The sequence below is a fragment of the Enoplosus armatus genome, chromosome 21 (assembly GCF_043641665.1).
Source record: "Enoplosus armatus isolate fEnoArm2 chromosome 21, fEnoArm2.hap1, whole genome shotgun sequence".
NCBI classification, from domain to species: domain Eukaryota; kingdom Metazoa; phylum Chordata; class Actinopteri; order Centrarchiformes; family Enoplosidae; genus Enoplosus; species Enoplosus armatus.
Window position 1 is genome coordinate 8,925,900 of NC_092200.1, and position 13,277 is coordinate 8,939,176.

The 13,277-nt window shown below is 42.8% G+C and overlaps 1 protein-coding gene across 1 annotated transcript; it reads right to left on the minus strand.

The window, feature by feature from the left end:
• Positions 1-55: 55 nt before the first annotated feature.
• Positions 56-12,181, minus strand: dlec1 (DLEC1 cilia and flagella associated protein). The gene is made up of 38 exons (XM_070928243.1): positions 12,104-12,181; positions 11,870-12,010; positions 11,583-11,739; positions 11,278-11,391; positions 11,014-11,192; positions 10,302-10,525; positions 9,269-9,353; positions 9,053-9,140; positions 8,613-8,786; positions 8,372-8,508; positions 8,157-8,249; positions 7,788-7,878; positions 7,493-7,655; positions 6,929-7,121; positions 6,690-6,766; positions 6,389-6,551; positions 6,192-6,288; positions 5,964-6,094; positions 5,648-5,797; positions 5,396-5,526; positions 5,082-5,232; positions 4,736-4,852; positions 4,472-4,593; positions 4,175-4,360; positions 4,029-4,096; positions 3,796-3,947; positions 3,541-3,656; positions 3,366-3,436; positions 2,631-2,851; positions 2,343-2,501; positions 2,117-2,239; positions 1,934-2,028; positions 1,690-1,777; positions 1,354-1,551; positions 1,112-1,273; positions 854-1,004; positions 365-476; positions 56-240 (listed from the first exon to the last, which is right to left on the minus strand). The coding sequence occupies exons 1-38, from the start codon at positions 12,179-12,181 to the stop codon at positions 126-128; spliced, it is 5,073 nt and encodes a 1,690-aa protein (XP_070784344.1). The 3' UTR covers positions 56-125.
• Positions 12,182-13,277: the final 1,096 nt, after the last annotated feature.

The following is a 13,277-nucleotide window of genomic DNA, read 5'->3' on the forward strand; positions in this document are numbered from 1 at the left end:
GAGATCTGACAAGTTGTTCTTTACATTCATTTATATTCTTACAAAAGGACTGTAAATAAGTTGGTGTAGGGAGAGCAGGTTAAATAGCAGGTGATGATTGTGTGACTGTGACGTTATGACGACGTCTAGTTAGAGCTGTACGCCTCATCGAAGGATCCTGTTCCCTGGAGCTGCAGGGTGAGGGGGGTCTTCACCAGAGGAGACCGGATTACCACGATGGCCCTGAACTCTCTGTCCTCACTGTAACACATAATATGTACACATCTGAAACTTAAGTATGTTTTGGATATGGTAGTTTTCTTTACCTTTATAGAACAACACAATCTCTGTGTAGACATTGTTATAGTGGTCTGTGGTTTGTTACCTGGGAGTGAAGCTGATCTGGAGACACTGGCTGCAGCTGGAGACGTGGAGCTGCTTGGACCCGAGAAGCCCAAAGTCTGGTGTCACTCTGAACACATGGGAGTCTCCTTCATCTGACACCCAGACACACATACAGTGAAACACACAGGCACATAGGTCAATTATAGGTTGACAAGCTATGCAAACAAAGGAATATGAATCATAATTGACACCACAGACTCCATTTTCTTGGCAATATAATTCTTACTGCAATCATTTGATGTTAAACTCTCTCATCATATTCAACTGACTTTGGAAACATTCCAAACTGGTTATAATTAGGAAGATGAGTCAGACACCTTCCTGCTGCTGCAGATAATAATGAGATAGAAATATATATAATAACTGGCATTTCAAATGACTGTATGTATAGTCTGGCCAAGTTGTGCCTATAAATTAAAGACCTAAACAAACCCCAGAGCCAATGTAAAGACAAAATAAATGTAGTTACCTATGAGTGAATTCCAGTATGTGTGGGCTCCATGGCTGTAGAGGTTGACTTCTATTGTCTGTGTCTGACCCACGTAGCACGACCCAAAGTTGATGCTGTCAGTGGCCAAATGGATCGAAGCAAGATCCAAATGGGCACGGAGAGGCACTGTCTGCACAGACATGAACTTTGTGAGGTAAAATATTTTTTAATTACCTACAAATTATTATACAGTTTAATTCAATTTATTTATACACTAATTTCACTACAATCTCTGACCTGCAAGCTGCTGTTGCTGTAGTGAATCAGGAGGTTTTGCTGGAACCTCAGCCTCCTCTGCCCACTTGCACTGTGGATCAGCGTCACCCCAGGAGAGACTTCCTCATCTACCTGGTCTGCATGGTCCAGAAGGGACAGGGAGCAGTGGAAGGCCACCTTCACCTGGTATTCACAGGAAAGAGTCCAACTTACTGTTGAGAACAACAAGATAACATCCTTTAGGTCGCCTGTCCTCGTCTCACCTGCATGCTGTGTTGTGGTCGCAGCACCAGAGAGTAGCTGTCACCAGTAGGCGGGTTGCTGGAGGTGCTGGTCTGGGCTCGAGACTGCGGCTTGAGCACTAAAAATGGAGGCAGAGTCCCCAGCCTGAAGTGTAGGAGCATTTCTGAGTTGTTTTTCAGCTGAAGGGACTGTGCGATGTCAAATTCACGCACTGCCAGCTACGGAGCAAAACAACCAGAAAAAACGACTAATGAGCGCGACTGGTCAGAAATACAGCACACCTTGGGATCAATACCTCATGCGTGCCCTTCAGTATGCCAGAACACTGTTGATTAGTGTTGTAGATTTAGACCGACCTCCTTCTCTGATTCCTCCCTCAGTAAATCCCCGGCTGAGGCGTGAAACTCCAACACCCCCTCGTCCTCCTCCATCTGCACCAACAGCCTGCAACAGCGAGCCAAGAAGAAGATATGCAACTTAATTAGACCACCTCAGAGCTCCTTTTGCTTAACCTCAGCTAATTTTAATTTAGGGAACATAAATTGAATTGGATGCATTAAGGGTTTCGGGGACATAAATAGTATGATTGTAATTGCTTACACTGGAGGCTTAACGGCTGCCAGTAGATCCATTCTGACAGGCTCCAAATCCAAACCCTGAGCTCTTCCAACTTTACCCGGGACGCAGGCAGCCGTCTGTAAAGGGTGCATTAGAGTCATCTACTGTCTGCCTTTTCCAGGATTTAAAATTAAAAGACACTGTTTTGTGTAGTGAGCATGTTACCTCAGAGTCTAGACTCATGAAGCCCAGAGCCAAGCCCACACATCTGGACTCACAATCTGACCCGGAAAGAGTCAAAGGAGTGAAAGACACGTGGATTGTGCTGCTGCTCTTTGCTGGAATCACCTTGAGATAAACAGCAGAAAGCAAATACATCATTATTCATATGGCTAAAAGCAGTGTTTGAGTGGTAAAATGGATGTTTGTGGCTAAAATCCAATCAACATACTATTTGCTGAGGTGTGATGCAGTATGGGTAATCCGAGAGGTTGCCCACATGAGGTCTGATGTGGACAGTGCAGAGTTTTTTCTCTGCAGGAGAAGGATAAAGACAGGTTTCCTCTTCCTCACGGTCATCCTCAGATATATATTCCTCTCTTTCTCCGTCCTGAAATCAATAGGATTAAGCTGCTTTGAGTCGATGAAAGAATGAAATGTGAATTTTACGTGGGTCCACTTACTGGCATCATGACCATAAGAATTTGTGTGTCTGTGGTGTGACTTTAAATGTACTCACAGTCCTGCTTTGGAGAGAGGCGCTCGTTGCCTCAGAGCCTGGGGTCTGATTTCTCTCCCAGGCTGTTTGAATGTTCCCATCAGAAATCCTTAATGCTCCCCTCAACATCTCATTGCCATCAGCATCTTTAAGTGGAAAGGCGTCTCCATATGCCACCACAACATCCACCAGTTTACGGTCATTCTGATCTATGTTATATGTTTCCCAGTCCATGCGAATATCTGGCAGCATATAAAAATTTAGATTAGATAAAGTTATTAATCCCCAGAGGGGAAACTAGTTTGGTTGCCCATACACAGTGACAAATAAGAAAAAAGACACAAGTCAAAGGGGTCACAGCAGACAACAAACACATATTCCAAGAGGACATTAGTGTAGCTCAGGAATCTGTTCTTGCCACTAAATTAAAATTCAATTAATCAATTAATAAATAAAAGCTAGATCATAGGTGATGGAACAAAAACAGGACCAATAAACCAGGCAATACATATGAAAGGAAACCTTTCAAATGATGTCAAAAACACAACCCGTATCTCAGAAACACTAAAGATCTTTTAAATTGTTCTGTGGAGCATCTGAGTATCAATAACCAGCCACTCTACACACCAAACAACTATAGAAGCAGCCTTTTTGATAAATCTGCAGATCCTGTTCTTATCGTTGGTAAACATGAGACAAGAAATGTGAGGGTACATTTTTCCCCCAGGCCAGGATGTTATTTATGATTACACTTACCAAACATGGTGGGGTTGTTGATGCGAAGAGATCGAGACACTGTGTCACCTCCAGATACACAAGTGCCAAACCTGATGATGCAAACAGGAATGTCAAACCAAAAGATAGAATGGCATCATAAAAAAATACACTAATGATGGCGGATTGAATTGGAGACATGGACAGTGGAACAGACTGTATGATCGGTCCCGGGGTCTGGTTATCTGGACGTGGGCCTGTCATTTGGAAGTAGAGTGGGCAGCCTTTCACTGTCATCTGCATGGGTATGAGCGTGGGCTCGAGGTCCCCCACCTGCAGGAGGAAAACTACATTATTCATCAGTCTACAACAAAATGAGGAGTAAAAATTGATGCTCATTATCTTAATCCTGCAGTAGAAATTAATTTCTAATCCTGATATATCTATGACATCCCATTGTGTAGCATCATACTTTGCATATGAGGTGATCTCTGTATTCCCCCCACATGTCAGTGTAGGCAGTGACATCCACAGTCCGGGTCTCAAAAGGTCCCAGCGTCCCAGTGTCTGGTAGGACAAAGAAAGCTGCACCTTTTCCATGAGCCAGCAGGCCGCTCACAAACTCTGCCAATAGATACAGAAATGCATGTGCTCAATCTGCTAATTTTTTACAAGTGTGCTCACTAATGAAAAGTTAAAGCATACCCTTGTGTGCTTTTTCTTCTACTCTCTTAGCTTGAAGCGAGTGAAGCGGCTTCTTGACGTATGTGAATCTGCGATTAAAATGCAGCATGTGTCACATAAAGTCATTCTTTGATCCATAATTCAGGTCAGTGAGTGAGCTCCCTTACCTTCTCTCTGACTGGTTATTTGGCTTCGAGGCATAGCAGGTGAAATACTCTGCCTCTATGGTGAAGGGAGCAGGGATGGCAGTTTGATTGGTTATCAATAACTGCTTAGTAACGTCTCTCTTCAAAAAGACATCATCTCCAAAGTCAAGTAACAGTGTTGAGGGGCTCTCATCATCCGGGGCAGAGCTAAAAGCAAAGAACAGCGGCCATATTTTGAGTGGTAATGTAACCCTTATGCTATAGAGTTAGTGCAGCTACTAGGTGGTTAGATACTAGAGTTTAAGCCAAGGTTACTACCGGACATTGGGCAGCGAATAGGACACGCTGAGATTCTTGGTTTTGAAAGCCACGATGCTGAGAACAAGAGGAGAGTTCATCCCCTGGACCTCACAGAGAGCAGCCACGTCAGTCAGCTCCAGCTGGACAACAAGGCAAAGAAGAGGATAAAGTATCAAATATCAAACATAAACATTTCATTCTCACCTATTCAATTTGTCTCTTTGGTGGTAAGTAACTAATCTTGTGAGCTTCAGATAACTTGTGCTTTAGACTGGCACTTACATCTGTGTGAGGGGTGAAATTAAGTGTGATCTCCATGCTGGCATTAGGCCCCAAAGTACCAGAGGAGGGGTCAAAACTGGCTGCACACAGGTCAGCCTGTTTACCCTGGAGCTGAGCCTGGTGGGAAAAACATCAAGCACACATCACTATGTAAAAGACATCCTAATTTTAGTCAATTTTTTCTATGAGATAAAAACTAAGAACCATTTTCCCATTGGTAATATTATACATATTATGAACAGCAAACATGCATACAGGCTAGAGCTTTGTTTCTTACAGGATTTTAATGCAACATTAATTCTTCATACAGTAAAATGAGAGGTGATAAAATGTTATGCCAGCGTACCACCCAGCTGAAGTGTGAAGGCAGCAGAGTCTGGTTGAAGAGAGTGATGGCTGCCTTGGCAGGAACTCCGATGTAGAGTTCAGAGAGGAGCAGCTCACAGTTCAGCAGACACACCTGAGGAGACTGCACATCTGCTCGCACCGACAGGTGACTGCCACGATCACACAGGTAGTGTTACTTGTTATCAACGGGACACTGCCACCGTGTGACATCATTATTGTTGTCAAGGCTGGTCCCTTTGCACCACTTAACAGCCGTTCAGCTGCAGCTGCCTTTCAATACAATGACTTATGTGAAGTTTTATGCATCCTTACCATCCTGTTCCATTCTCCACCGTCAGCTCCAGCTGCGTTTCATATCGCTGGCAGAAACGTGGCCTAAACAGCACGTCCACACTGCAGGAGGCCAAAGGGGGCAGCACTCCTCTGTATGGCTCCACCAAGATCTAAGCAACAGAGATTCATATACAGATACAACAATAAATACTACCCTGCTATAAACGTGAGCCATATCTTTAAGGGTATTCTATCACAGATGTGTTGCTATATTAGTCCACTGCACTGTACCTGTGTGTCTTGGTGGTCCTGCATCTCCTTCAGTGTCCAGGTGGCCTCCAGCTGGGTGATGTTGGTGAGGAGTAACGTGGTCTGAGTCTGCTTCCGAAGCTTCATGAGCCCAAAGTCCACACTGGGCACACTGAGGGTCACTATGGGACCCTATCCAAAATCACATGATGAGCATAAAGAGGTCACAAACTACACTCGAAGGCCGTCACAGCAACAAACCATTAATGTGGAATAAACAGTAAAGCATTCTGTGAAGATTTTAGCCATGACGTGTAATTTTGTGATTTGATGATTTGTGATGAAGATTTGTTCTAACCTTAAAAGAGACTTCAACAGCCAAAGTGACGGGTTCGTGGCGGTGCTCTATGTGGCAAACCAGACTGGTCACAACCCTCTCTGGTTTCCCTCCAGTCACAATCAGGTCGAAATCAAAACATTCGTTCTCCTCTAGACCCAGAATCAATAAATCAACTATATGAAATGCTGTTAACAATGTATAATGTATAAATTCTAGCTGTACAGTACATTGCGCTGTGTGACACACCTATTCTACCAGTAGAGGGCTCTACTTCTATTAAGTGGCTACTGCTTCTCATCCTCTCCCATAGAAAGATGATGAAGGTTTTGCTGTAGTTCCACATCTGATACACACAAGACATGGAAATTATTGATTTGATGGTTTGACAGAGATTTAACATCTGTCAATTATGGTTAACATAAGGACAAAGTGACTTAATTAACCTTGAATCGTCTGCGGATGGTTGTGCACATAAAAACCTCTCCAGGGATTACAACAGCATAGGGCTCCAGTAGGATCTGGTACGGCTCTGTTGACCCCTTGACCTCGATCTCCATGACAATGACATCGCTCACCTTGGAGCCAATGCGCACAGGCTGAAGGACACTAGATTTACACACACACAGGGACACAATCCAACACTTTGTCAGCTTAAAAAGTACGCCAAAGGAGCTTCGGTTTAACATATTAATATTTACAGTAAGCACTTCTACCACTGTTCATAAAAAGTCACAGGAGCTTTACCCATTGTCACTGGGCTCTGGTGGCAGCTGGGGGACATCCCTCAGGACTAAGTGACACACACTATGGTAATCCTTCAACTTAAGAAGACACAAACATTTTGAATTGGACATGATATAAATATCAGTAAGAAATGCTTCTTTCTGGCACATATATGAAATGTAGCTTTTAAACAGGAGACTCAAAATGTAAGAAATACAGCATTCTTAGTCCTTCTGATTATTGTTTTCTGTCTTCTGTACCTCTTTAGGACCGAAGGTGAACAGAAACTCTTCTTCCAGACAGGGGGCCAGAACCCCTGTCAGGGGGCTGACGTTGAAAACATCATCTGTGGCCAGGTGGAACTGGATATGGGAGGGCTCTGGGGTTTCCCCTGGAAGCAGAGGACGCAGGTTGGGCTTCATGATCTGCCAGTGGAAAGGCAGCTCCAAGTGGCTTCAGATATATATATATATATATATATATATATGAGAGAGAGAGAGAGACGGGGGGGGGGGGAGGAAGGAGCAGCACAGGGTCAGCAACAGAGCAACAGCCCTGGGTCTTGTAGTTAATCAGTATTTAGTTTCTTAACTCGAGGACACTTCAACTATGTGAATGCTGCCAGCACTGGCGCTGGAATCCCAGTGCTCCAGTTTACAAGTGGTCTCCCTACTCACTATGTCATCTTGCAGCCAAAAAGAGCACGGAAGATGTTTATACTTGTGGAGAGGTATTATTAGATTAAAACATTTTTAAAAACACGATTTTCCACTATCTTGCCATTCGTGCTTCGTACTGATGATAGATGTGGGTGTGAGGCTTACACATTGTTTCTAATGATGAGTTTTTTCTGCTGCACAGAGTGAGGGTTACATGGGCTGAAACGGACAAAGTGCTCTGCAGTGAGGTCATGCACCTCTCCCACCACAGGAGGCTCCTTCTTCCCAGATACAGACACAAGCTCGAGTGCAATCAGCTGGCCCTCACCTGGGAAACACACATTATAGAGACGGGGGTGGGTCGACATCCAAATAAGTACACTTTACTTTACGGTGGAGGAACTCCAAAGAATTACTTTTTACAGACTAATCTCTTAGAAAGATCACAGAAAATATTCACCTTCAATGGAAATGTCTTTCACTTGGCAGTTGTCACATACGACAGTGAAAACCTGACAGCTCTTCTCAGCAGTGGTGGGAAAGAAAACCACCTGCAAACACACACACACACGCATATTTGAAACACACAGAGAATTAATATGACTGAATTTCTAGACACACACACACACACAGCCAGCTGCAGTGAAACCTGTGTATCTAAAAAACTGGGCGTACTGACAAGTATATAAAATCTTAGTGAGTGTCTTAGTGAGTTAGTGCTACTACCAACTGTGGTTTTAAATCAGTCAAATAGCACATATATATAAAGCATTGCATCTACATATGTTTGTTCCTACTTAATTTAAATGTACCTCCATAACAGACTCACCTCCACTACAGTGGCCTCTCCTGGCTGCAGCACAAAAAGAGACGGGCTGACTGCAAAGGGTGGCTGCTCAGAAAAGTAAGTTCTTGCCACAGACTATATAAAGAAATAAAAGCAGAGACAGAGACCTGTCAAGCACAATAAAAAACGTATCTACTGGTGAGTTACTAATCACCATGGTTACTGTATCTTAGATAATGTGTCAGATAGAGTTTTACCCTGAGGTTTGAGGCTGGCCACTGGGTCTTGGGGATGATGCAGAAGGTTCCAGTGCTGAGACCAACATTTTGACACAGGAACTCAACAAACTTTACTCCTCCAATCAGGCAACAACCACAGTCCAGAACTCTTGGTACTGCACAATAATAAGGGGGAAACATATTGAGAAAGCATGACCAAATAAAGTACACAGATGAGCATAACAACAACGTAAGGTTGGTAGCTCATAATGACACTCACAGGTGAGTACTGGAGGGGGTCGTCTGGCCATGATGGGCACCACAAGCAGGTGTTCGGCCTGGGTCTCCACCACTACGAAGTCCTCATAGTCCCCCAGGGAGTCTGGAGCGAAGCGCACTGTGTACTTACAACTCATCCCAGGGGCAACAACACCACCCTCACCAGGAAATCTACCTGTCAAAACATATCTGCATATCAATCCCTTCTTACATTGTACCAACATAACTCTCGACATTCACTTGTGTGCAATTTATCTTCATATAATGTTTGATACAGAAGGTTGTGTGTTCACATACAGGATTGCATTCCAGAGATGTATGACTTTATTTGTCAAAACTCTCTAGCATTCCTTTTTAACACAGTCACTCGACACGTGGCACAGTTACGACTTCCTCACTACCAACAGCTATAATCCAATCAGAACAAAAGGAAGAGCTCACCCAGGCCAACAGAGAAGTAAGGAGTGGTAGGAGGGATGACTCGAACATGGCGGCTTGCGGAAGTCAAGTTTTTCAGCTCCAGTGTAGTCTAGAACAGGACCAGGCATGTTACTACACAACATCTCAGAGACAAACAGTTAGTAGCCTTGGATGTGTCTCCGTCCTGTGTAAAGTTAGAATTGTTCAGCATAAGTCAGTGAAACTTCTGAAACATACCTCATAAACACGCCCCACACTGTAGTCAGTGAAAACCACAGCTGAAGGTTTTGCTAGGAAGACTGGGACAGGATCATCAGTGGAGCTTTCAGGGGGGAAAAGCACAAACACAACACCTGAGTATTCTGTCTGCTCTCGATAAAAAGACAGTCTCACAGGAAGAGGTGAGCTGGGTAACATGCTAACGCTGCCAGCATAAAATACCACATGAAAACCACAAAGCAAACATTCCTGCTTTTACTTTCTTCATCTGCTAAAGAAGAAATTGTCTCTTGCCTTCCAGTTGGATCAAAGCTGGAGATGCACTGATTGTAAGTGAAGCAGGAAGGGGTTCTTGTTAAAATACTTTAAATCAAAACCCTGTAGCTAACTGTCCCGTTGACCAAATAATGCTCAAATTGTTGTAAGACAAATTACAGTGGCAGAGCTGCCATGTTTACCTCACGCATGTGGTAGTCATGCGGTAGGGGTAGATATCCTCCAACTGTCATCCACAAGCAAAATATGAGTCGGCCTGTCTTTTTTAATGCACATTTGGCTCTCACATTCAGATGGGCTTCTCCTATCTGTGTTTGTGTCAAAATGCATTCCAAAAGTTTGACTGCCAATTTTGCTAAGAATCCATCTGTATGCAAATGTGATGTGGCCCTGGCCTGATTTGATTAAGAATGTAATGTGACAGTCAGATAGCAAAAACTTTTTGTCCTGAGATTTTTTTGTAGCATAATTGGTGAGATAATCAAATCTGGTTCCTTGGGTAAAGAGGGGTTGTGCCAGGTTGAATGAATTATATGGGAATAGGAACTATTTTTTGAAAACACATGGATACAGTGCTGCTGAGTGCTCACTATATCCAGGCTTTATACTGTGATAAGGCATATGCAAAGAGTAACTGCAAGCTTATACAATATAATAATCAGCTATAAGCCATACAAGTTTTTCATACCTGACCCACTATATCAATATCCTGTGAGAAAATGATAAGCATTTACTGTGAAATGATGAAAAGGGCCGTTACACTCCGCACAGGTACCTTTGCTCCTCCATCCCTTTCTTCACATATCCCGTCTTCCCCACTTTGGTTCTGGGCTGGATCAGGGATGTGCCACCCTGCTGTGCATTTGGAGGAAGGAAGCGAGGATTGCGCAGGAAGCTGTGTCGATCTTTCAGCTTCTGGAGTTTTTCCCGTCCCTCTGCTCGATCCTGTGCGCTCGGCTCATCCTTCCATTTTGGTCTGGGTTTGGTCTGGTTCTGCTTCTGAAACATATTGACAGATTTTAATGATTTTTTGTTACTATTGAATATTTTTAGTACATTGATGTAAATAAGTAACCCTCCTTCTTAGAGGAAGTCAGGCTTGCCAGATCAGAATCATCATTTTCATCAGTTTTCAAAACCCATAGGAACACCTTTTAATGATGTTCTTTTTATGTCCTGTTTTGTCCCCATCGCCTCCTTTTTTGGTTTGTTTTTTTCAATTTGTCTTTTGTTTCAGTTGATTATCATCTCTTTTTAATCAAGTCAAGTCAAGTCAATTTTATTTATATAGCCCAAGATCACAAATCACAAATTATTCTCAAAGGGGCTTTATAGTCTGTACAGCATACGACACCCTCTATCCTTAGACCCTCGTTTGGGAAGAGGAACCACCCCCCAAAAAAGCCTTTTAACAAATTATTAGTGCATACAGTATGACTCTTGATAGCTCTGTCTAATTGAAAGGGTGTAGTTTTCTGACTCCTCACCTCCCTGGGAGTTTTCATCCTCTTTGTGGTACATGAGCTGGATTCGAGAGTCAGGCTTAGCTCTGACTCATTCATTTCTGGCTTTTCTGGACTGGGAATTAGAGTATAACCATCATGCTGAGGCTCCCTGGACACGTGCATGGTGTAGGCGATGGTGGGTTTGGCAGGATTCGGTTTTACTAACAGGAAAAGGATAAGTGAAACATTGAGCCAAAACACACCAGACATAATAATTTAAGATGAGTCCCAAAGAGGGTCATGTACTTGCTGCTGGTGCTTCAACCCGTGGTTTTAGCGTAGTTAAGTAGTCCTGGGGGGAAATCAGGTTGTTCATTTTGAGAAGATCGTTGTCTACACACCAGGAAAAAGCTGATTGGACTGAAAATAAACATAAGAAATTTGTAGAACATTATAACTTCTCTGGTTCATTAAGAGTAAATATATAGAAATAAATGACAATAGACAGTTACAGCTCATCTTCACAAACAATGTTAAGCAAGCATACTGTGTACTTCAGTAAAACAGCACAGCACTTTACAGCAGTATAACTTATTATGTTTCCATCTCACCTGTGAGGAGGCCTTGGTCGTCATAAACATCTCCCATCTTCTCTTTCATTCTCTCATAGGCCTGGCTTTCTGTGGCTGCAGCCCGAGCTCTGGCCTGAATTATATGACTCTCCAGCATGTCAGCCTCTTTTATACACCGGCTGTATTCAGAATGAGCCTATGTAACAGAAAGAAAATGACACAATAAAAACACAGATCTATATTAGTGACATATTTCTCCTGTTGGCATTGAATTGTGAAGCGTGCAGTACAGTTTTGCATTGTTGGTAACAGTGTTGTTAGGAAACCTGTTGAAGCTCTTCAACATATCTGTCATGGTAGTGGCTTCTTCCATTCTTTGTCTTGATGAGGTTGGACAAAGTGTCTTTCCCAAGGATGTCTTTTGAGTAAAGGTCCTTGAAAGTGCTTGCTAACACATGAGAAATGTCCTAATTCAGAAAAAAAGAAAGGTTTTAAAGTCATTTTGCTTAATGTTTAGGGGCTGTTCTTAGCAGCCATGATAACCAACAGGTGTTCGTTACCTGTGACTTTCCTGATGCGGGTCTGTGACTGACCGGATCAAACCGCGACTGTTTTCTCGGGTCTGTTTCTTCCAGCATGGTACAGAGGCACTGATGTAGCTAGCTAGCCAACGTTAAATGTTTCATTTGCTCAACAGCTAACTAGTTAGCGTTAGCAGGGTACATTTAGGAGAACGTCAACTTTATTAGCACGTAAAGTAAACGTCAAAACAGAGACAGGCATGTAGCGTTAGCAAGACGAGTTTCACGAATCATTAACCTGCCAAAGATATATACACAATTTAGCCAAAGCCGTGGCTAAAAGTTCATTTTGTTGAAGTCCTTCACTGCTCGCTGCTTTTCCGCCATATCTGTGTACATGTGGTTGCCATAGCGACAGCCACAGGTACATCCGCTCTACCGCTCCAGGAAGGAAATCACAGGAAAAACATATAACATTTCACTTTTTAATGTTATTTTGTGCCCACAAAACAAACAAACGAACACAAATTTTATCACTATACAGCATTTATTGAACAACAATATACACTGTAGCAAATTAGTTGACATCCTTTGCAGTGGTATTGACTTTGTCAGCCCAAATACAGTGTATTTTGGGAAGTAGGTTGTTGTTTTCATCAATTTACTGAATAATCATATTCATTCAACTCATCACATGAATTGACAAAACTTTATATTTAAAGTCTTACCCTAACCCTAACCAGGAATTTAAAGTTGAATCTGACAAACACATGCTAAATTGAGTCTGTGATTGTTTGATTTCACTGAATGAGGATAGGTTTCATTTAAAATGATTTCCTGATTTTCTGCAGCATTTTCTGACTCACCTGACAAACTGAACCACATGAGCCAGACTACCTCATGAGACCAGATGCAACACATTTACTAAACAATCACACCCGCACACTGTACTGCTAAGTGAGGTGTGGCATCGTCTCTGTGGCCCGTGTGCTTTCATGTCCATGAAACTACATAGAAGGAGTAGCTGGCTGTCCTTGTGCAATGCAGAAGTACAAATAGGTACTGAAAAAGCTGAAAAGGATAGGTGGTTTCAGCAGACTCATGCAAAGTCTTTTCAAAGTGCTGGAGAGCTTTATGCAAAAAGACCAGTTCTTGTATAAGAACTAATGCTTTTGAAATACATACTAAAGTCAATGTTCTTTGTTTAGGAGGC